The following is a 25,005-nucleotide window of genomic DNA, read 5'->3' as shown; positions in this document are numbered from 1 at the left end:
ATTCATTTCGTGGATCTAATTAAAAGGTTTTTATAAAATTGCCCAACAAAAACAAAACGTCGAGCTGCAGACTTTGTCTCAAATTATGCCATGGAAAATTATTATTTACTCTTCCGTTACGGCTGAGAATGGTAAAAAAGGCTTAAGTATTAGTTAAACACAAGCTCTGTTCACAGATATAGATTTGTTAGTGCAAAAGTATATTTTACTTAGAAATGCTCAAACGTCTTCCATAAACATAGCTTTCCAAGCTTTCATGCACTGAAGAAAAACTTTTCGATTACCGAAATTGCAGCCAAGGTTGATCTTCGAGTGCTGCTTAATCTAACACTAGATGGCATTGCTGAATTTACCAAAGTATTTCTAGTACGAATGCCACTTTCACAAACAACTTTGATAGTTTTATAACCGACGGAACCCATATAATGATGAAAAACTTTTACAATGCTTGCGTAAAAATTTGGCGTTTGGGACATTTTTGTCATTATGTAAATATTTTGAGACATTTAAGCAAATACTAGCTTCGATTATCACAAACTACTTTTTTCATTACACTAGCTTGATAAAATGTCTAAAATCAGCAGTTTTGATTTTTGTCCCGCAGTCCCATACGTTCAACGCACTGTGCGTCTTGCCAGCTCTACTGGCTGCTACTGGCATAGAGGCTGAAGCGTGGCTAGCCAGTGGCCGCAGCAGATCGGGCTCTCTCAGTATACACAGATGAAAAGATGTAATTAATTATTGATAAATTACTTCTGCGCTGCTGCACGTGCAAATATCCTTCCGTACCGTATGATAATCGCCGTTCGCTTCGAAGCCATCGCGCTGCAACCGGCAGCAGGCAGCGGCCTCTACGGCTTTTTGTCCAAATTGGGTTAAATTTTAATGAAATATTATTTTTTTTGTAATTCCACTCTTGGCAATGGCTGTACCAATGTTGGATATTCATTTCTCTTTCTTGGGCTGTAAATTAGATTTTCCTTGAAAAAAAAAGTGCTAACAGTAACCGTGCTGATATTCAAGCATAAAAAATGATACACTTTATCATCTTTGTTTTTTTTGCTCTGCTGACAGCTTAAAACAGCACTGAATAAAAGGTTAGTTAATCCATAATTTTAAAAGCTGCTGCTACTGCTTGTACTGCAGAACAAGAAAATTTATCCAATTTATAAAAAAAGGACAGGAGACATTACGGCGGGACGCCATACGGCAGCAGCATGATTTGTTTGACGAGTGCATGCGATCCCGCCGGAACCTAATAAAATCACCTAAATTGCTTTTACCTGGTAGATGTCGGTCAGGAAGCTGTTCAGGTTGGCTCCTTGGTGCTCTTGGAACCACTGCATCCACGCTCGGTTTCGAGGAATGAAGTAAGTGAACCGTTTCGTGGTTTTATTCAGCTGTTCGTTGAACTGATTCAGGCGCCCGAACTGATAGGTAAGACTGCGAAGGATAATGGGAATCAAATTAAAGTTATAGATTTTCCATTAAGCTTAGTGCTTATTTTTAACGAATTTGTTATTCATCATGATGGAGAACAATTTACTTACTTGAGCATCGGGTCAGTTTCGATCTTCTCCTGAACGGTCATGTAGGGAATGCCAAGCACTCGGTCGATGATGTGCAGATAGCCGTTGGTCGCAGCGATGTCGCTGAGGATAATTGTTGCATTTACGCCGCCTCCTTCCACCGTAATCGTCTGGTTGTGGTCGTACCGGTTGTTGATAACGTTGAAGTACAGAAATTTCTTATCCGCAGCGGTGGGGATCTGGTAGTTCTGTGCGGCCTGGGGCGAAAAAGACAGGGATAAAGTTACGAACGTCGAACCTGTTGGTCCATTTGGTCCGCTACAAGCCGGCCGTATGGATAAGTAGTTTGCAAAGTGTAATCTCTTTGACATCAGCAAACGCTGCTTCACGTTCTCTTGCGATTGGCCAGAGGCCCACTTACCTGGTTTTGGTTGTTCTTACGGATTTTGTCGGTGGTGATACTGTCGCGTACGAGATGTAGGTTCAGGATCTCCCGTAGCTTATCACGATTCCTGATTGTGGCGTTGGCAGCAGCAAAGTTTCACCGGCGTAGGTTGGATTGGACGGCAGGTGCGGTGTGCGTCGTTACCGGTTCGGGTGGTTGGGTTGGAGCAAAACAAACAAAATGGAAAAGAGCAACAGATTAGTACAGTCTGGTATGGAAGGGTGACCTCTCTGAGCTGAGGATTAACGCGTGTGACCGTACGGCCGTAGCTGAGGAATTAAACATCGTTCTTATTAGGATGGCACGAAATGTTCATCCCAGATTACGATTCACATATTGAGGCTGGGAGGTTGTACGCCAATTTGTTCATTTTTATTTCAAGTTCAATTAAAAACTTTTCAATTCGATTATAAAGTTTTCGACCATTCTTTTAGAAAGAGATAAATTCGTTTAAAAAAGGGCAGAAAAGATCAAATTTAATAAACATTGAATATAGCAGCTGAAAATGTGTGGCATGTATGCGATATGACTGTTCGTGCTTGCAAGACTTAACGGTTTGCAGTGTGAGTAGATAGCGCATGCATAAATTAGATTCCTTTTTTTGCATTGAAGAAAAGAAGTGAAAGTTTGTGGCGTGATTGTTGCCGAAAAAAAACGTTATGTAAGCATTCCAGAATGTAATCTAACAATGTACTACCGGAATACGAGAGCGAATCAACGTTATAGTAATATCAACAGAAGACTGTGCTTTGTACACCAAACTCACCCCGCTGAATGGTCATTTCCATCGTAACCCTTGGTTATGTTCTGAATTAAATGACTGCATTGGAGGAATAGAATGGTAATGAATGCTAGGTATATTCGATATATGCTTTATCTATGGTTCGTTGAGGGATCATACACTTGGCTTGAGCTAGTTTTTCAATTTCCGTATTAGTGTTTCGAAGTGTAAGTTCGAACAATTCGACGATCAAAAAGTGGTAACAGAATCTCTTTTGGTTGTGTCTTTCTTTTGGAAGCTCTTCGCATAGAAAGGAATAACAGCAGTATTAGCAACCCCCCCCCCCCCTCTCTCTCTCTCTCTCTCTCTCTCTCTCTCTCTCTCTCTCTCTCTCTCTCTCTCAACGCTTGATGAATTTTTGATCTTTTTTTTCTGTTCAGTGATTTCGTTGGCTTTAGATACGTGTCAATTCAAACAGTTTTATTTCAAAAACCTAAAATATTGAAATTGTAACTGTGGTTCTGCGACCACCGTGTGCAAAAGTACCTATATTTTAATCTCGAGAAACGCGTTTCCACGTTATCGAAAGATGAAAAGCTGTAGGTGATGTGCTCTTCACGAGCTGTACTACAACAGCACGGCGGAGAACCATCTAGGCCATATTGAAAGAGCTACCGCGGTCACAGCACGGACTCATTCAAAGTTCTCCTTACCGCAGCAAACTTTTCAGACAGAAGAAGCACCACAGAAAAGAGGAATACAAGCAGCTGCGTCGCTCTCAAGAAATATGGACGTTTTGGTAGAAACTCAACGCATCCCGCTAAGGTTTTGTCCTGCGAGCAGCGTTACCAACCGGTTTTTACGAAAATCTGCAAAACGTGAATAAAAATGTCTGGAAAAATCTGGCTGCCATTTGGTCTAATGGAAGACAACGTTTGAAAAACGTCTTTTTTGTCTGATTAGGCATCAAAAAGTCTGGAAAATCCAGACAAATCTGGAAGGTTGGCAACGCTGCCTGCGAGCCGAAATATGTTGGTATAATTTAAGGATGGAAGAATTTTAACAGACGTAATGTAATTAAAAGGAAGGATTTTGATTACTCGAAAGTAAAGGCAGCGGCATCACTCCTTCATTGATAATGAATGTTGTATTACTTTAGGGAAATCTCTAAGAGAAAGGCGTTGAGGTTATGTTGCCATTTCTTTAAGCTAGAATGCCATAAATTGGTTTTATTTTTCATCACGCAAATATAAATGAGTACTCACAATTTAGTTTCCGATAATATCACGCAAACTATAAATCAGTGATATGGGTAGAGTAATAATTTTAATAATTTAAAGAGAGCCACGTTTTTGTTCCTAACCACGTTAATTGACGATTTCAGTTTAGTCATTTTTATTCAATTCCCTATGTTATCCATTCGTCACCTGTCACCGTTGCCAATGACAGAGATGCTAGGTTGGCTGAGGTATTACCTCAACAATCTCCGATCCATAACGCTGAGCAACGGATTCCGTTTTACCAGTTGTTTCTACAGCCGCCACCGCCAGCTTCGAAACTGGCCGGTGTAACAATCCAGTTGATGTTTGCACCCAAGCCTGACGCATCCTTTCGTCACCTTCTGGAATAACGGACGCAATCCGACCTCGGATCCAACCGTTGCCAGTTCCTTCGTCTACAATATCCATCAGGTCTCCTATTTTCAGTGGCTCTGACTCCTCATGTCATTTGGAACGGTGCGCGTTTACGGGTAAGTTCTCCCGAATCCATCTCGTCCAAAACTATTCGATCAGTTTTCGCAGCACGCTTGGCTTCTGTTAACGTTCTTGGCGGTTACAGGACCATTCTATTAGAACTGAGTGCCTCTGGATTGCTAGACTGTACATCAGAGACGTACATCAAAGGACTCTGCTTTTACTTAAATCTTCGATAGCATCTCGTCGTCTGGATTCCATAACTTGGACATAATTGTAACAGAGAGGAAGTTGAGCGCGTTTTTGATATTCTGCACTAGTCGCTCCCAACTTCCTCCAAAGTGTGGACCTGAAAGCGGGTTGCAAACCCACTTAGTGTTCGCATTAGTTAACGTTTCGGTCAAATTTTGATGCATGTCTTTGATTTCTGCTCGCAACTCAAGGCAAGCAGCCTGGAAATTCATGCCATTGTCGGTGTAGATTTCACACGCTACCTCTCGGTCTGCGATGAACCGTTGTAGGACTCCGATGAAAATGTGCATGGACCTCCAGCTGGACAGCTCGTATGGTCACACAAGTAAATAAGATTATCCACCTCTTTAAATGTACAACGCATCTACAACTAAGCCCGTCGGACGGTAATCTTGCAGCAGGACTGTCGAATATTTAAAGTCGTAGGTTGTATATGATGCCACACACAAGCGGCTGTTCACACGTAGAACTCGCCTTTTTTAGGCCCCAGTTTTCAGCGTTGCTACTTCGTCGGGGTACGTTTCTGTTTGCACCGAGTACAACAAATTGTTTTCAGCCCATTCAAGCTCTTTCTGGTTCAGATGCCTCTCTAACTTCCGCTGCTGGTTCAGGTTCCGATGCCTTACGTTGGAGAGAAAGCCTTTAACATAACCCACATATCTTAACAAGCGTTCCCACTTCGAAAACCCGCTGAAGCCTATCAATAGGACACTGTCTCTAACTTCTGATAATAAATAACAGAAGTTGGCGCAAGTGTTTCATCATGCGCCATGCGTGAGAGTATGCTTGAAACTATCAATGTTTTCCTGTTGAATACAACAGATGTCGTTACTTCGTAGCGCATAGTGTGCATTTCCGTAACGGCTGAATTTTTCGCGACAATAAATTTACTGAACACAACACCCTTACTCTCTCATGCATCTCAGTTTCTTTTGTGTTTATCGCTAATCGCAATACAACGTTTGACACCTGAACCAATAAATAGTTGGTAAACATTGTTTTTATTTATTGCGTTCATGTTGCGAAATTTAATTTTTTCGAATTGAAATGTCGCAAACAGGGCTTTTCATAAAGCCCTATAAATGTACTTTTATAGGCCTTTAGCCTTTTAGGGCTCTCGGAAGACTGGTAGTAAGATGCTATGAAGATTGTTTTCAGGTAGGTAAACATGAATACGTGAGAAATTTTGATTTTACTACCACTAGAAAAGCGCCAGCTCTTGAAAAGCAACGGTTCGTATGGTGTCCTATTGCTCTCTGAGGATCTTTTGATGCAGCATACTAGGTCGTAGTTCTTCGGAAGTTTCTTCTGCCCCCTTCGGCGATACATTCGACCACTATTCTTCAGGAAGATGGAGGAAATTCGGGGTCCGAAACCACGAGCTGTCCACCACCTCCAAGCGGGTAACCTTGCCCCACTTCGTCGCTTGATCTGCAGCGTTCATTTTCGACGGTACGTAGTTCCACTCGGCAGTCTCAGTTTTCGACAGTATTTCACCCACCGTAAAGGCGACAAACTTCCAATATCTCATGTGACCGGATTTTATCCAGACCAGCACAGTCGTTGAATCAGCCCAAAATAATCTCCGCTTTATAGTCAGGGCTTTCACAAATTGTTTTAGCCAGCCTCGCTCCCAGTAGCACACCTTGCAGCTCCGGTCGTGGAACTGACAAGGCTTTGAACGGAGCGACTTTTGCCTTGGCCATGATCAAAGAACAGTGTGTCTGTCCACGAACCACTGCTCTAAAATACGCTACGCAGTGAAGATATGGAGCTCGACTGGTTCCATTCCATGTCGTTCGATGTCAGTCCAGGAAAGTACGGCCTGTCTATAAAAAAAGCCTTGGGCATAACCGTCTTTAGACATTACCTTTCTTTATCAACAGACTTCGCAGTCAGCTGTTAGAGTACAGGACAGTTACGGGGCTAGTGCAGCAATCCTACTGATTCTATCTAACCGACCGCGTAGCCGGGATTCGAACATACGACGACTGGTTTGTTAGACCAGCATCGTACCTCGAAGCTAACTGGGAGGACAGCCTGTCTATGCGGACCTAATCAAGTCTTTTCAACAGAGCAATCCACTTCAGCCAGCTTTCTAGAATGCTGTCTGAGACTTCCTCCTCTCATTGCAGTTGTTCTCGCCATTCTTCTTGAATTATTAGTTTGCCGTGGATAAAGACGTGCCCCAGCACCACAGATTATAGTTACAAATTAGTAAATATTACATCGAGAAAGTATGAATTCATACACTCAAAATAATTATCACGTCGAAATTATGGGAAAAGTTATGTGAATATTTTCCATATAACTTTTCCCGTACTATTTACGTGGATTCAACGCAGTTTGCGTTAGTATGCGTGCATTTACGTGGAAATGAGATACATGTTATTGTATTTTCCAATAATGTTCAACTAAAAGTCGCGTAACGCCCTGTAGAGAAATTTACGTGATTTTTCACGTGGAAACGACGTGTGGATTATTTTGTGTGTAGAAAACTAGCTGATTGCCCGATCTTACTCGGGGCCTTTTTGTCTCTCTTAACCACTTATATGTCTTTTATTGTAATGAAAATTCTAAGAATGCAAGAAACAAAACCGTTTTTCTTTATTTGAATGTATCTGTGGTGTCCTGCGTGTTTACCATCTCACCACTGACTGACGCCCCATTTTAAGTGGGAAGCTGTCAACTCGCTCTGACACTCTCCATTTGTCCCATTACACGCTACCGGCAACTGCCTAAATAATGTGTAAACAACACACATTACGCACTACAGGCGAATTCTCTAACATGGTGGAAATATCAGGATGCTTCAGTATCTACTCCCTTTGTCTGCTCTCCTCCCCTGTTGTCCACCAGCCACTTGTAAATCTGTCTTCTTTTTGCTAATCCCTATAAAGCGAGACTGGGAGGCACAGGAAACCCATCGATCCTATCGGAATCCGTGCAATCAACAGGAGACGCAGTCGCGAAGGTGGAAAGTTGGATGAAGAGAATAGAAGCCCTCATTTGGACACAATTCCGCTCCAACAACCGTAGCTGTCTCAAAAGCACAGTTCGGCTCGGTGTCAGTCTCCATAATCGATTCGAGAACGCCGGTTGGGTCAGCAAGTGCGATGCCTATCCCGATGCCGATGACGTCAATGCACCCGTAATTTCCAGTACCGGGTGTACCCCATCAACCAATGTCAGTCCCGAGTCTACCGGTTGGTTCGTCACCGCAGAAGTTATAAGTCAGGCAGGTGAATCTAAAATATCTAATCTGAATCTAATAATCTATAAAATATAATCTGCCGACCTTCGAAAGGAATTCGGACGATTGGCACCTGGTCTACAACTCCTATGGCAACTCGTCAACAGTGTGTGGATTTTCGGACGTGGAGAACTTATTAGGTTATTAGGCTAGATTACAGAAATCTTTGAAAGGTAGGGCACTTGACGCAGCAAAATGTCGGTTGCTGTTTCCGGCATATGTACCATAGATAATTGCTACTCTCTACACGTTTTTCGGTAGGCCGGAGTTTACTATTCACACTCTATTAAATAAAATCCGTAGAATCTCAGCACCGAAGGCAGATAGGCTAGATGCATTAATTCCTTCGGGACTGCGGTTCAAAATCTCTGTGATCTCCGAATCTCCAAAATCTCCAAGGAGGCTGGAAGGAAGGTAGCGCGTTTGTGTAATCCAGTTTTGCTGCTAGAACTAGTGGACAAGGTTTCTGCGCAGCTGCGTCTGAACTGGGCGATATGTAAAAGGCAATTTCCAGCAGTAGATCTTCGAGAGTTCTCTCAGTATATGTCGATATATGTAGCCGTGGTATCTGATGTCACCGTGGTGACAGACATTACAAAAGTGTTCAAAACTAAAGAGAAGACGTCTCGGTGTATGGGCTTGCAGTCGGATGTTCCAAGAAGGAGGAAGTGGTGCGGTCCGTAATGTGTTTGGCGTGTGAAGCTGAAGATACGAGACATAAAGTGAAAGATTGCAGCAACTTCAAGAACCTGGAGCTAGAGGATAGGTAAAAGGCTGTGCAAAATCATCATTTGCTTGGGCAAGCATGGAAAGCGGACTTGTAAGTCGCAAGCGCGTGCAGCTTTCAAAGATGTCAGCTGCGTCCACTGCAAAATACAGTCAAAGGGCAGCCAAATTCGTACCGAAAGTAGCGGACCAAACAAGCAGCTTAACCGAACAACTGAACGCACATCATCATACCAAGCAAGGGGTACTCTTCCGGATGCTGCCCGTGCTGCTTTATTGAAATGTCAGGATCCAGCAAACCTACGTATTCCTGGATGACGGGTCGTCGCTCACTCTAGTGAATCATGCGGTCATGAAGCGACTGGGAATCGAGCGCTACTGTGTCTCACCTGGACATGCAACGTCACTAAATATGAGTCGAAGTTCCAACGGGTTCATATCCAAATTAGCAAAGTCGCCATGAAGGATTGCTTCTGGTTGAATGACACCCGCAGAATGGCCAATCTCAACCTACTGGAGCAAACGCTTGACTAGTAACAACAAGAGTTTTATTGCAATCTTATTGCAGTTTCTACGTCCAATTTTGGTAATAAAAGCCATCATAAGAGTGTAATAATGTATGGAGGGTATGGAGAGCTCTCTTACCAATTCAGCCATTTGAGAGGATTGCCGGTGTGGAACTATAATTCTTACTTATGTAAGCGTCGGTAGGCTCCGCTATGAAGGTTTTATAGATTATTTGTTTATTTTATTCGTTTGTTTACTGTTTCATTAAAAAGTAAGAAATGTTTGTATTGGTTAATGTTAATTCCCACAAGATATCCCACAACAGTTAGAAATAGGGCCATATACCCCAAGCACGCAGCCTACCACCCATCGAGTTTCCACCCGCTGCCACCAGGGGAAAAAACAGGTAGAAAGCTGGACACCGCTCACAGGCTGTAGGTGGCGATAAGATGACGATCGGGGACTGTTTATATACAGGACGAGGGCAACGTCCTTTGGCTAAGGGGACTAACCTGCAGGCATTTAAAAGGTCTTGGCGAGACACGTGAAAATACGTGAAAAAGTATTACAATTTAAAGACCAAGTGCAAATACTATTGCTCAAAGAGCTATCTATCAACTACGCTAATTGGACTGCAGGTAAACCTTTTCCCCTTGCCTTTTCTTCATTCGCCCTTCGTCAAAGTGCCCGTCGCCAGCCTACTAAAGCCGGAATGTCAATGTTCAAATTACAGAACCCCGCTGGGTCATCTTTGGAAAGCCTTATCGCCAGCGTCGGAGTGTGATCACCGTTACACCGCCAGTAGAATTGGATTGAGTGGCTCCCGATCCCGGCAATAGTGTCCGTTCGAAGATACACTTGGCAGCAAGGGCCGTAGTGTTTGCGGAGAGAGAGTGTTGGCGGAAGCGGAGGAACGGAAACGGAGTGGCTGGAGTACGGATTCTGGAGGAGTAAGGAAGGAGTGTGTGGTGGAAACGGGGCCCCGTCGACAAGAGAAATAGACAGGTTAGATAGCTTAAGAAGTGGGAAGAGTGAAGACAATAACCGTTGTGAACGCTGAATAAATTTGTGAACCTGTATAAACTTGTATTAAGAGTTTTTCATTATCTATCACGAGCATTTCTTTACCCGCGAAAACAAGGATAGACAGGCCGACCCTGAGGCATTGGTTCAGGGGGTCCATGCTACGCTCGTGGCTGTGCTTAGCGGTAACTTACCCTTACTTACTTTACCAGTCAAGAGCCGGGGTGGCTCTTGCCGTATCAAGAATTTCTCTCCATTGTACTCGGTCCTGGGCTCGTCGCCAGTTCGTTACGCGTCTCGACACACGCAAGTCGGCTTCAACCTGGTCGAGCCATCTAGCACGTTGGGCCCCTTTATTCCTGGTGCCCGTGGGAATCTTGAAGAGAACGGATTTCACTGGACAGTCGTCCAGCATTCTTGCGACGTGGCCGGACCACCGTGGTCTCCCAAGTTTCGCCAAGTGTACGATGGGAATCTCTCCGAGCAGTGCCTGTAGCTCGTAATTCATACGCCTCCGCCACTCTCCGCTTTCCGTTTGTACTGCGCCAAAAATAGTCCGCAACAGCTTTCATTCAAATACGGCAAGCACTGATATGTTCTTCGTAAGCAAAGTTACTGCCTCAAGTCCAAAGAGGACTACCGGTCTGATTAGCGTTTTATACATCGCCATCTTTGTGCGGCGGCGTATGCTTCTTGATCGAAGCGTCTTGCGGAGGGAAGAGTAGGCTTGATTTCCAAGCAATGTGTCGTTGGATCTTCTTACTCGTATTATTGTCGGCGGTGACCAGAGATCCCAAATTTATACGAACTCATCAACCACTTTCAGTTCATTGCCGTCACTAGTCACTGTCCGTGGGAGGCAAGCGTTCCCAAGTAACAATTTAGGTTTTATTACACTCTTATGATGGCATTTAAGACCAAAATTTTGGTATGAAACCCGTCATAAGAGTACAATAAAACTCGCATTGTTGCTTGGGGTTGCTTTCTCTGGAGCCACTTCTTACATACAAGTGTTTTTCGACGCATTGATTTGTAACGCTATCCTCCTAGCCTCCGTTTTAGTCTGGCGTAAATAGCCTCCGCCGTCCCAAGGTTTCTAGTAATAATATCGAGGTCATCTGCGAAGGCTAGGAGTTGGTTACTCTTGCTGAAGATCGTTCCTCTTGTTTCGATGCCCGCTCACCGGATCACACCTTCAATAGCGATATTCACTAACATACAGGACAGTCCATCCCCTTACCACAACGCTCTGCGAATCAAAAGGACTCGAGAGTGTCCCCGAAATGCGCACGTAGCATATCACTCGCTCCAGGGTAGCTTTGATCAGCCCCGTCAGTTTGTCTGGAAAATCGTACTCGTGCATTATCTGCCAAAGCTGTTCGCGTTCAATTGTATCATATGCTGCTCTGAAATCCACGAAAATATGATGCGTGGGCACATTATACTCTCGACATTTCTGGAGGATTTGTCGGAGAGTAAAAATTTGATCCGAAGTAGCACGGGCCCCCATAAAGCCCACCTTGTACTACCCTACGGATTCTCTTGCTATTAGGGATAGACGACGCAACAAAATCTGGGAGAACACCTTGTAGGCGGCGTTGACCCACGTGATGCCGCGGTAATTATAGCAATCTAGCCGGTTGCCCTTTTTGTAGATGGGACAGATTACACCTTCCATCCACTCCTCCGGTAGTTTCTCCTCCTCCCAAAACGGAGAAATTGTCCAATGAGGTGCCGTTAATAGCGGTTCTTGGCCATTTTTGTAGAGCTCTGCCGGGAGTCAGTCCTTGCCGGCGGCTATATTATTCTTCAGTCGGCACGCTGTTGCCGTTTGTAGGCACTCCGAGGTTAACTTCCGTTGCGTCTTCTTCTGCTATATCTGCTATAATTCTGTATTGCTTGGTATTCTGGTTGCATCGAAAAACGCGAGTCTGCTGGCTTCGATCAAGATATAGGAGGATCAACTCGCCGAGCCGGTAACCACCAAAATACAACTCGGCTGGACTATTTGCGGCACCATTGAGGGCTCTAAAACGCAGCTAATTGTAACAATGACGGGTCATTCAAACGGTTCTTCGCAAAGGAAAGCAGTTCCCTGGAGGTTTCGAAACTGGGCTAACGTGACGATACGATCAACTAGACCTTCCGAATAGCTTTCCGATGGTCATAAAACGATGGGAGTGTTTTGAGAGAAGAATGGCAGCTGATTCCAAATTGAAAAGAAGCGTGCACCAGCAAATTAAGGGATATTAGGAAGATAGTTACATTCATATTGCGACGCAGGACGAATTGTCGGTCGCTACCGGAAAGAAATGATATCTACCTCTTGGAGCAATTCGGAACTCAAAAAAGCCCGAAAATATTTTATTTGTCTCGGATGCAGCGGCTATGGTAAAAGGAGTATCTCTCAATAGTGTACTTCTAAAAGGTCCAGACTTCCTAGTAGCCTTATTGAAGCTGTTGTGTGGATTTCGAAAGCGGTGACCTCAAGCAGATGGTACACAAGTTCTTTATTCGGCAACCAACGAGACTATACCAGAAGCACCTCTTCCATAGTAATCCGTTCAAGGCCATCCAGGTATACGTATTGGAAATGGGCAGTTTCGAATCGCCTTGCTCGTCAACCCAGGCACAGTATATTATAAACTTGAATGCAGAGAAGTACAAGGAGCAGCCCTATTAGCACAGTTTTTGCCGGTCAGTAGTGGCAACCGATTTATGATTAATTTCAGTCATAAATAAGTTTCTGCATCCATAAGTGCGAAAAATATGCTGTTTGGGAGTACCCACGGGCGGCAAAGGCGCTCACCGAAAACCATTACGTTGATGATTACCTGGACAGCTTTGGTTCGGTACACGAAACCGTCGAAGTTGAGACCGAAGTAGCTATAGTTCACAGCAAAGGGGACTTCAACATCAGACATTGATTATCGAATTTCCAAGAAGTTCTACGGTGGATCGGGGAACCAGCTGCGGTGTCCACCAAGACGCTGATCTTCTCTACTGGAGATACGACCGAACGAATCCTTGCGATGCCTTGGGAACCCTGGAAGACAAGTTCACCTACACCATTGATTTGGTTCTGCAAAACACTTCGACCACTAAGCGGAGCATTCTTCGATCCGCTGGGTACGATTTTGATGTAATATTTACTAATTTGTAACTGTAATCTGTGGCGCTGGGGTTTTAACCACTGCCATCTGTACATTGTTGTATCCCGAATATTGTTATGTTGTTTGCAACACAAATTTTGCGCTACTTCTCATTCGGGCCCACAACAAATTCTTTCGCGGATGACAGAGTGTTAATAAGGTGCTCGCACCAGCTATTAAGCTGGCATATATATTATGAGTTTCAGCTTTGTACCAAGCGTGTAGGGAGCGAGCTACGATTCTTACCGCGAAAATATGGCATCCCGTCAGGGGCCTGGTTTTCGTTACAGGCAGAATAAGGTTCTTATTGTTATGATTAATGTAATTGCATCCTTTAAAATCCAGTTAGTGACACTAAATTACTTGATGCTTGAAATTCATAATTCAGAGTATTATTTGAAAAAACAGTTACTAAATTTAGAAAATATTTTGGATCCCTCCAGATTGAAATAAGAATACACCCAAGTATATGATCCCTTCACGTACGAATGCAATGTGCAGTTGTGCGCTAATAAATTAGTAGTGTCCGTGGGTTTTGATTAAGATCTGATTTGTGTTTGAACAGAAAAATAAAATTTAGGATAGGGACTTTTTGTTTGACGTAAGCTTTACGTGAAATTTGGTTGTGCACATGGTTCGTCTTTGAACCTGTTGCGATTAAATGAAAAAAAAAACGGAAAAAAGCATCCTTAACTAGTTGCCTTAAATGAACCAAAAAACAACGAATATGGTTGTCTACTGGATTCCTCACCTGATGAAGTTGTGCACGATCGGATGGCTTAAGGCGTCATTGCTCGGAGCAAACAGTGTCATCTGCTGTAGGTTGGCCATGGTTTTGAAGAAATCCGGCGCATAATCGGCGATTAGCTCGTAGAACTTGAACAGCGGACCGTCTTCCTTTTCCTGTGTTGTGGAGAATTTAAAAAAAATACTTTCATTGGTTGGTTCGAATCAACGTTTACAGGTGAGACGGTAGAGTACATAGTTGTAGATTATGTTGGAAAAATAGTAGGAGCGGTAGCAGAGAACGAATAAAAGTCGGAAAAAAGTATCAGTCGGAAGGAAAAAACAAACAGCCAAACAAACGAACAAACAAACAAACGTCGAAATATGAAAAAACAGTTTTGCTGGTGGAAGTCTGTATGCATAGTTGACTTAATTTGTTTTATTTGGTGAAAAAGAATTCCGGCAAGAGTTGAAAATAGCCATCGGACATGAATTATAAAAATAAAAGATTATATTAAAATTAAGTAAAGAGGTTATGAATTGAACCAGTGAAACATGTTATTTAGTTGAATGGTAAGCAATGTGCAATTGAAAAATTGGTGAACATTATAAGACAATTAGTGGATTCTTGATGTTCGTTACATCGTTGATTGATGTATAAACGATTAAACAAGCACATTTACGCATGCGCTTACGCTTTGAATGAAATGTTTGTTTCTCAAATCGTAAGATGGTGCAAAATTTTGCAATGTTGACAGTTGATTAAATTGTCAAACCAGAGAACTTAGCCGTTCGCTTGGTGCATTCGTAGTGTAAGAATTTCATAGTAAAATCTTGCCTTTGGGGGCACGCTGGGAGGACGTGAGTATCCACCATCGTCGGCTGAATCGTAGAAGTCGTGATTTTTGAAATGCTGCAATGACGAGTCATTTGATGAATTCTATTGCTCCTCTAGGATTTGACTGTAGTTCGACGTTAACATATGTTTTTAGTAGAATTAGAATATTGATTGCTATTGATTAGGGTTTGAATATTCTGCATTCAAATAAATTCCATGCTAGTGTGAGTACGGACTAATTAGATGCATGTTAAATACAACATGCCAATCGCAATCAAATATGAAAAGATAATTAGTTACATTAAATGATTTTTGTTTTCCAGTTTCCCACGGCTGAGTGCCAATGTTTGCGAATAATTTTTCACTGTTGAAAAATAAACAAATGTGAATTGATTGGTTGGCCATTTTTTCGTACTTGTACCAGTTGATAGACAGAATCAATATTTACTATACAGCCAACATACAGCCACAGTTTTATTTTCAATCAAATTGAAATTACGTAAGCTGTTATTCTTGTTCAAAAAACCATGCAGCGATCGGCGATATTATTAAACTACACTCAACAGGGGAGCTGTGTTGCTTACGATCAATTAGTAAAATTTAATTGAATTTAAATTGATCTCGTTTATCAGCCCCGGGAAAGCAAACACGTATCGATAGAGAGGGTGGGGGGAGGCTTAATGGTAATTTACATGTCAATAAGTAATTTCCATCGCCACAAATACTGATATGAAATATTCGTAACAATATGTATGCTGGAAGATTGGAAAATACCACAGCGTTCAAAGTTCGCTATTGCCAGTGGATAGCTAGCCCAAAAACAGCGGAGGAGCCGAATAATTTGGCGTGGAAAAAGTGTGGGCAGCTTTGGCTCCACCGAACTGTTTATACAAATATGTTTGTGCAATTATTTTCAATAAGTGACATTGTACAGCTAGGGGAGGAAGCATGCACGGCAATTGCGGAAAAAGTTAGTCGGAAAAAGTATCTGAGCCGACAGTGTTTTTCGGGAATCCGTGAATGTGCCGTGTCGGGGATTATCCAATCAGTAAATCGTTTTGAAGTTATGAAGCGTATGTACTTATACAGAATCCGTTATTACTAGTGGGGATTATTTTTTCCCTTTACTATGCTGCTGTTGTTTGTTGTTTACCAGTGTAAAAAAATCAACGACAGCCAATTTGAATAATTTACAGTTTATTTTGAGTGAAAATAGCTTCGAATGGGATAGTAGCATTTGGCTTCCAGCCCTATTTTCCTTTTTTATTTGAGGTGAAAATTTATGGTAGCCATGGTACTGAATACTATAGTACCGACTTACGCTACTGGTCATATATTTTTTATCGGCTCCGCTGCTGCAAGGATTGATCTCCATGTTCGATGCAAATCCATATATCTCTACCCATATGCAAGCGACGAGTCCGTTGTCGTCGTCCCTTGTACTTTATGATGGGTGAAACGAGCTATTTAACGGTGCTTGCTTTCAACATATTGGGAAATACGCTGTTGTTATTTTTTTTTGACAGATTATATGAATATTCCATAATGATTATTGAAGCGAATGAGACGATGTGTGAAAATATTAATATATATCGGTTGTTATGTTGTAATTAGATTGACGAATTTTTATTAAAATACGAGTGGAAGAAGCTTGTTTGTTTTATACACTATTTAATTTCAGACTTTTATTGAGTTGCTTATCATCAGGGCTTAAAAAGGGATCGCAAGTTGAATGTGACTGCCGTGAATGCGAACTTTCCGCATTCAAACTCCGATTTTTGAACGATCATTTGACCGTTTTTTTAATCCAGTCAATCTGCCGCTTGCGCTGCTGCCGTCGTACAATTCATGCGGCATCTCAGCAAAAGCAAACAGTCGATCTCCCGTTTTGCTTTGCGCTTTGAGAATATAAACTGCAAACTGACTGGAAGCATACGGTGACGTATTTTTTCGTTTCTCTTTTTGTCTCCAAATCGGCTGCTCACAGTAAAAGTTTGTCACCCAGACGTAGGTCCGACGCAAGCAAAATATTCGTTTGTATTGGACGGAGTCCGACCGACTTCTTCCATGCACATGTAGTGGTTGTTTTTTTGTAGTATTGAATCATACGATTGTGCGGTTGCTTTTCGTAGCGTGGTGATTGCCAGTCATTTGACTGTTTTGCAGTCATTCGCTGCTCCAAACGGTAAAGGCAACTTGATCGAAACGAAAATGTTAAAAAGTTTTAGAAGCCGTTCGTTCTGCAGCGTGCAGTCGGCGTTTGACTGAGCAAAATGCCAGTTGTGTTATGCATAGCATTCGTATTCCACCTCTAAACGGACGGTGTGAACTTGAATGCGCGTTGGTGTGACTGCGGTAGAAAAAAAAGGATCGGTCGAAGCCTTGCTTATCATACCGCAGTTTTAATACACAACGTGATGTTTTGATATTCCACAATTTAAACCATAAAGCCATGAATAGTTTGGTTACGGAACAAAAAATCTGATGCCAAATTCTACGTGTCGAGTGAACAAAATTGCTAATCAGTCATTATTAGTATTACTAAGAATTGAAAAATCAAAAGATATGGCCATTCTTCCAAATTATCGTTCAAGTTTTTGTCGAAAGGTCCCAGACCCACACGAAACTTTGTCACAGGCTTATGAACGAAAATAATATTGAAAAAATTTCCTTCTGTAGCATAAGCATAAGCATAGAATACCGCCCATATGCTGCTACTCTGTTTTTGAGCTGGATCGCAGAAAATTGAAAAAATTTCCTTCTTTCCCAGAAAGCTCCGAGGAAAATGTTCCGATTTACTCGGACATCTCTTATTTAAAACATTTATAACTGTTGAACCTGGTATGTATCGTAGATCATAAATGTTTATATGAAAATGCAACAACATTTACTCAGCAATTCTGAAAAAAAATCCCACGATGGTGGAGAATTAACAAAAGTCGGAAAAACTATGTCCTACCTCATATGTTTTCCTTATTTGTCAATCCCTGGTCTTCTAGTGACAAAAATTTCACGGTGGCGCATTTTGCTGTTCCTGAGCTCCTGAGTTTGGATTTATGATCAAATGAAATTATTTTTTGTATAACTTGAATGACTTTATTGCATCATTCTTTTGAAGGGGGGAGGTGTGATATGTTCTTAATCTTCATAATTTTGTATTTATTTCGCTTTCTCGGTGACGTTAGATGGTTTGAAGTAAGCTGATAGACTATTGATTGTATTGGAAAGTCCTAACGGGTGACAACTAAAATTTTGGAATTTTTTTTCAAGCTGTCAAAAAAAGACAAAGATATATGAAGAAAATCTGATTTACCTAAATTAAAGATACATTATCCATTGTTGAAAAAAACCTAGTGTACACTTGAAAACGGTTCAAAATCAGCTGTTCGGCGAAGCTTCCGTTTGATGTCGGAACAGGAAAATTGAACGGCGCGGCCGTCATGTCAACTTTGCGAATGCTTGATTCTACCAATTAACTGTTTGCAATTCGTAACTCTCCAGTTATTTTTGTACACCAAGACAGCACTGCGCACTGAGACAGATTTGTCGGTTCGTGGTTTTTGGATACAAATGGGATCGAATGTGTATTCACTATTCAGGAACGGTTGTGTTTTTTTGGGGTAATGCGATGATGCTCTATCCGGCCAAAACACGTATTGTCCATTTGCATGATATTTTTGTAGAAACGGGATCACAATTTTTTGCAACCGTTCGTCTGGTGTACATCTTAATTGATAGCCAAACCAGAGGGCTTGTTGTTGACGGCACGAGAAAGAGAACGATGTCCTTCTGCGTCCATAATTTTGGCCGGTCTTACACTACCTTGCTTGCGAATAGTTGCAGGGCATCTAAGGATATGGTAAACAGTCGAAGCCGCACCATGTTCGCTTTTTCAATGTTGTACCGTATACTTTTTGCCGAGATTTCTGTGGCAGTTCGTAGAAGTGTACAACGCGCTCCCGAAATATACTTCTTGTTTCGACGTCATTTTAAGCAAAACAAGGCAAGCATAAACAAAACAAAAAATATTGACAAAAAGAGGAGAGAGAGAGAGCTAGCACATATGTACTCTCATTTCTCTCTGAGCTCGTTTGTTTTTGAGTATGGAGGCCGCGAAAAAATTCCAAAATTTCAGTTTAGTTTAGTGACTTGCTGGTTTGACGATTTGAACAATTTTCGTTATTGGATGTAAGTTCTAGTGCAGCTTATTTAGATGTGATGTATATCACACTGTGATGTAATGTGTGTGATGTAATCTCACTTAGAAGGATGTCATGTCAGCGTCTACCGGACCGTTGTTACTGAAGGTTATTTATATTGGCGTATAAAAATTAACACACTGACCTTGTAGAATGCTATTCGGTTTGCGTTCGTAGCAATTATAAAATGCAAATGACTGAGCTTAATGTACTTCAAAAATACAAGTATGCTTCACCTATTTGAGATTAACTGAAATAATTTTAGTTACATACAATTTTAGTTTTAAAATATTGTACACCACCCGCTTTTGGAAGAATGATGTAATGAAAAGGGAATCATTCAAGATATTCAAGAAATCATTTTAGTTGACTAAAAACCCTAACTGTATAACAGTTTATTAGGTGCACAACTAACTTTTGGCTACTGTTTTTATTAAAACTTTATTGTGAAAAAATAATTACAAATAAATCATTCGAAATGTTGCCCATCGCTAGCTTCAGCTTTTTTCATCTTTCATAATACCGATATGATAAAAATCTGTACTTTATCAGTTGGCTGCGAAGTCTGTCGAAAAAAACAGAAGGTCAAGTTTCGGTAACGGAACGTAGCACCTTTGCTTTTCTTTGTTTTTTTTTGCGGCGCCAATACATTACTTTTTATACGAGCAGTACTGTTGATCAGCCAGACCATGTGCTGTCGAACAGAACAAATAACACTTTTCCATTTGAGTGTTTCCAAATGAAATCGGTTTTAACGGCCAGGTGAGGCGGAGCATTGTCGTGCTGTAGAATTATTTATTCGAACCTCTGTCCGTATTGTGGCCGTTTGTGAAGCAATACTCGCCACAATCGCACTAAATGCATTCGATGCCGTTTCTCGATGACGGGTTTGATAAGATTCAATAGCTCATAGTAAATAACATGGACCCTGTCTCACTAGAAATAGAGTGTATCTTTTGCAGTGTTAATATTTGGCCGAGTCTGTCATCAACAACTGTCGAAATAACTGTTTTCAAAGCGACGGAACCAATCACGGTCCAATCAGTTTTAGTTTAGAGCACCATCTCTGTAAATCTTTTGGTACACTCGATGCGCTTCAGCCATTTTCTTTGAATAAAAGATCAACACTTTCCGCGAATGACTTGGTACAAAATGAGGTCACAGTGACAAAAAGATAAGCCATTAAGACGGTAAATGCCAGTTGGTTTGTATTGCCATCCTACTTCTTTGAGCCAAATTTGAAAAAATCGTTGGACAAAAGTTTTGAAGGGCAAATTGCTCATATAAATTAAATAAAAATCTTTAACAACACTCCTTAAACCAACGTAAAGCGCAGTGGGTGTTGATTTTTATGCAACATACACAGATTGGCGACTATTTTAGGGGGGTTGAGTTGTATTCACACCATCCTGTAATGTCCCGGGTTAAGTGACCCCTTAGAGCACTTTGCGATCTGCCCCAAAACACATCGTGCGAAACCTCAAATCAGTAGAATTCAAAAACCGTATCAACTACCATACAGGACATATCAGGACATGTTCCGGGGACTCCCGGCTAGTCCCAGGTAACTGTTTCAATACTATATTGTTTTAGACCAAATGATGCTGAATTGTACGGAAGTTAGGAATATCGGTCAAATCAAATCATTTTTTGTACATCTCGCATTACACTAATAATACCTCATTCTTCCAAAGGGGGAGGGTGTGTTATATTATCAATCTTTGAAATTTTAAATTTTTTTCGATTTCCCTCAAGGAATTTGAATGTTTGCAGTTTTGTGGCACATGAAGTTTGATCATACGCATTGTATATAATCGCTGCGAATATAAGTCGAGTAAAGGGCCAAACAGAATGCTGCGTCAACGTATCCGTCAGCGAGCGTCAATTATGACAGTAAACCCATGGGAAAACTGTCAGAATAACGCTGACGGACGCGTTAACGCAGTATTCTCTTTGGCTCTTAAAATTCTGCAGCAATACAGAATTTCATTGGTTTTGAGAACTTATTGATTTGTTTTTATGTACTGCTACAACTCGTTTTATATTAACTGTTGAAAAATTTTAGATCTTCGTTTAAGTATTTGTGGTTTCTTTCCACCTGTGAGAAGATGGGCTTTGGGCGATTCGACTCTTAAAAGGTTTGGTTTACTTGCAGCAGCTTAGTGTATAAACCATTCACCTGTTCAAGGACTTCGTTATGTTATTTAGTAACTTGAGCCAGTCGCATTACCAAAAGGACAAGTCAGGAGGAAATAGCCGGTCAGTTCCTGTAGGTTTTTAGTTTGCAATCATAGTAAACAAGTAGATGAATGTTTGTCCCGAATCTAATTCACTTGAAATTACTTAGTCCACAAAATAAAATATGGGTAAAACTAAATTCCAAATAAGTACTCAGAAAAGAATGGTGCTCTTCCATAACTCACTCGGTTACCTCTAAATACGACTGATGGATGATGATTATGATGACAGTAAGCATTAGCGGATGGCTAGTGGTTTATTGCATAACCTACTCACATGCGCCCACGCACGTACGCACCCACGCACACACACACTGAACAATAAGCAAGTGCAATAGGCTTTTGTGCGCTCGCATACCATTGCTGTGCCGCTGATTTCGTTTGGTGGTCGCTAGACTTTCATACGCGCACACACAAATATACTTACGCCTAGAAGCTGCAGTGTTGAATGGCGCAGAAGAATCCGTCGGTAGAAGAAGATGAAGCATGAAGTGGTGTATGTGGCGCGTGTATGTGTTTGTTTTTTTTTGGTGGAATGGTGTGCGTGTCGGCGGGTGTTAATTGTAATGGAATATGATAAATGGAAATTGTGTTTCAGTTCGGTGTGCATTCCATAGAGAGATGAATTATTAATTGCTTAAATTGTGCGTGTTTTTTTTTCTTGTCGAAGCAAACTAATTGCATCGCAGCTTAGTTTTGGATAGGTGAAATAATATCATGCAGCGCATTTTGCTGTGTTTTGTAATCTAACAATCGTGGCTGGGTTAAAAATAAATGGCAAATGTAATCTGCGAATAGGGGAAGCATCCATTCACTAAAGAATTATTTTTCAATGCACAACATTTCTGCCGATTATCCTAGTTTTCAGCATCGTGCAATACACAGTGCTGCTGAGTTTGCGATTGAAGTTCGTGAATCCATGCATATTCATATATTGTTATGAGAACGCACGTGCGGGTGTTTCCGTTAAACGATCAAATAAATCTATATTGCAATAACACTTGTGATATATAAAACTAGAAAGTAGAAACGGAATTCTGCAGTGACAGCTTTTGTTTACCAAAAAAGGATCTTGATGTTTATGCTTGATTTATTACCTGTGTTGTACGTGACAATTTTGTTATGAAAGGAAAAATATCCTCTGAATTTAGCGAAACATTTTTCCACATTAGTAAACGGATTAGGAGTAGGATAACCAATTATTATCTGTCTGTAGAGAAAGTTTCGCGTGCTCTGCTCTGCTCATTTTTTAAGCAACAGGACTTCAACACAACAGCGAAGCGAAACAATGGCATTTCCGTCGTTCGTTCGTTCGTTCCCGAAGCATATTGTTCAAATTTATGATAATGAGGATGATGTTGCATAGTAACTGGATAGAACGAAGTGGCTTCGTTGTTTCTACTGAATGTCGAAAAACTTTACTGACTGACTGACTGGTGGCTGTAGAAAGTACGATGGCAAGTGCATCACCATTTGATATCACATTAGAGCAGACCACGGGTAATACTAGCTTGATGCTTGAAGGAGACGAATTTTCCTAAAAAAATTTAAGCTCTCTCGAAAACCTGTAATTTTATACAATTTAATTAACATGGAGCAATTTTCACTCGCCCCAATCATTGACTCTTGGCTACGACCGTGCCTGCGACTGTGGTAGAAACGGATGTATAATTTTTTACTATCCCATGAATAGCTTGGAGAGAATCGTGTGTAAAATTGCCAACGAGTTTTCGCGATTAGGGCTCCAGGAAAAATATTTTAGTACTTTAGAGAATAAAAATACAAAATGTGCATGTTTGAAATTATGACAATTCTAGTAAAAGATAAATATGTGAAAAAATACTGTTACATATTTACAAAATAACGTCTTTGTTTATGCGTGCATCCTGCTTGTATTTGTTCACTGGAAAGTATAACCAAAGTAATTAAATAACATCCCGCTCGATTTACTAAAGAATAGAACGGTTTTTGAAACTTAAAATCAATATGAAGCAAGGATGCTTTGAAAAATTAATTATGTTGGTTTTGTTCGAACGTAAATGTATCGTAAACGGTCTTGTTATTTGTAAACCAACAATTGTTGGCCGAAGTCCAACATTTTAACACGCACGAAATTGTCATAAATTTCAAGTAGACACTAACCGGACGGCTGGATTCATTGTCAATTCGATCTTGTGCCACTTGTCGCCGCCAATTTTCAATGCATTTCAGAAAATATAATATAGCATCCTGGTATTCATAGAATATGAGAGGATTTGCTTTGAGTGTGTAATGTGTATTAATGATACATTATTTGGGTAGCTGTCGGTAGCGTGTAACTGGCCTAGGGGGAAAGTGAGAGCGTTGGTCGACCACCCTAGTAGAATCAATATATATAGAATGCCAGTGTCGCTGTTTTTATACAGAACTCATTGTGGTAAACATGATGCTAACAATCTGTATCAAGACTGTGAATCGGGAACTTCATTTTCAAAATTGCTTATTGTTATTTATCTGTTCTTTATCTGTGCGCTGGTTGGTGCTGTCATCAGTGCGCTTATCGCTATGTTTTCTTGCCAGTAAAATGTTTTTAAACGCTCATTTTCTTTTCGTCCGGGTGAATTGAATCCCTCAACTGAGTCTTTTTGCACCGATTTTTTCAGAAATATGAAGCAAGCGAAGTTTACAATCACATTACTTGGCAGCCATATTCGAAATTTTAAACTGGTTGTCAAAGTTTGACAATGAGATTCCCCTTTTGCTGAATCTCAGGCACACGCACATATGCAAGTATAATGTAAATATATTATTTGAATATGTATGATGTTTGCCACGCGCACTGCAGCGACACTGGCATTCTATATATATTGATTTTACTACCAACCTCCGGACATTTTCCATGTTTCCTGAAACCATCACATTTTGCGGTGGCGCTACATGCGTTTTGCTTTTAATAAGATGCATTCACACAACAGTGAAAGTGACGCGACTGACGTGACCTAGAGTGACTATATACAGGGTGGCGACAATGTCAAAATTGCAATGATAATTATCTGTCAGTGTCATTCCAATCGAACAGACAACCTATCCAACGCGTATGCAGGAAAGAGAAAGAAAAACCTAGGATAAACCGCATTGCATACATTTGGGATGACTTGGCGCCACTCTGTATATAGTCACTCTAACGTGACCAAGCCAACAAAACTTAATCACGTATGTATCAATTATGTGATATGGAAGTGAAGATTTTTTTAAGAAACTCAATAACAGTTCATTGATAATTATAACATTCAACTAAGAGAAAACGTTACTTTTCAGATGAGATAGATGATAACCCTTCGAAAATTACTGTTGGTGCTGCAGAAATACCGTGTGATTCGTTCTTTTGCATGCACACTTGCATACAAGTGATCCAGTGATCCAGCCTATGTTGGCTTCACTTTTTTGTCACTTTTTAGACGGTGAACCGCAGGACATCACATTGGCAGAGTGCCCCTCAGTTACACACGAAACACATTACTCGATCCAATGCTGTTCCGAACAGTTTCGTCGTTTTGTCCGGAAACTTTTTCATACCTGCTGTCTATCGACTGTATCGTATGCTACTTTGAAGTCGATTACTATATAATGTGTAGGTACGTTGCATTCCCACTATTTCTGCAGAATCTGCTGGAAGTAGAAAATTGATCCGTATTTTTTCTGTTGGGGAGGAATAAATGCTTAA

The 25,005-nt window shown here is 41.1% G+C and overlaps 1 protein-coding gene across 2 annotated transcripts in view; it reads right to left on the bottom strand.

The window, feature by feature from the left end:
* The window catches only part of LOC128738243 (fasciclin-1), a 381,405-nt gene that overhangs the window by 23,610 nt on the left and 332,790 nt on the right, over window positions 1-25,005 (bottom strand). For both annotated transcript variants that reach the window (XR_008412083.1, XM_053833243.1), the window contains exons 8-11: window positions 14,054-14,205; window positions 1,951-2,041; window positions 1,551-1,786; window positions 1,284-1,443 (exon numbers count right to left, since the gene is read on the bottom strand). Coding sequence is in view for 1 of the 2 variants with exons in the window: in XM_053833243.1 (XP_053689218.1) it covers window positions 1,284-1,443; window positions 1,551-1,786; window positions 1,951-2,041; window positions 14,054-14,205 (639 nt within the window). In the remaining variant the exon portion in view is untranslated. The remainder of the gene's footprint in view (window positions 1-1,283; window positions 1,444-1,550; window positions 1,787-1,950; window positions 2,042-14,053; window positions 14,206-25,005) is intronic.

Source organism: Sabethes cyaneus, chromosome 1 (genome assembly GCF_943734655.1).
Source record: "Sabethes cyaneus chromosome 1, idSabCyanKW18_F2, whole genome shotgun sequence".
Taxonomy (NCBI): Eukaryota; Metazoa; Arthropoda; class Insecta; order Diptera; family Culicidae; genus Sabethes; species Sabethes cyaneus.
Note: the sequence above shows the minus strand (reverse complement) of the source record. Positions and strands in the feature narration are given on the sequence as shown.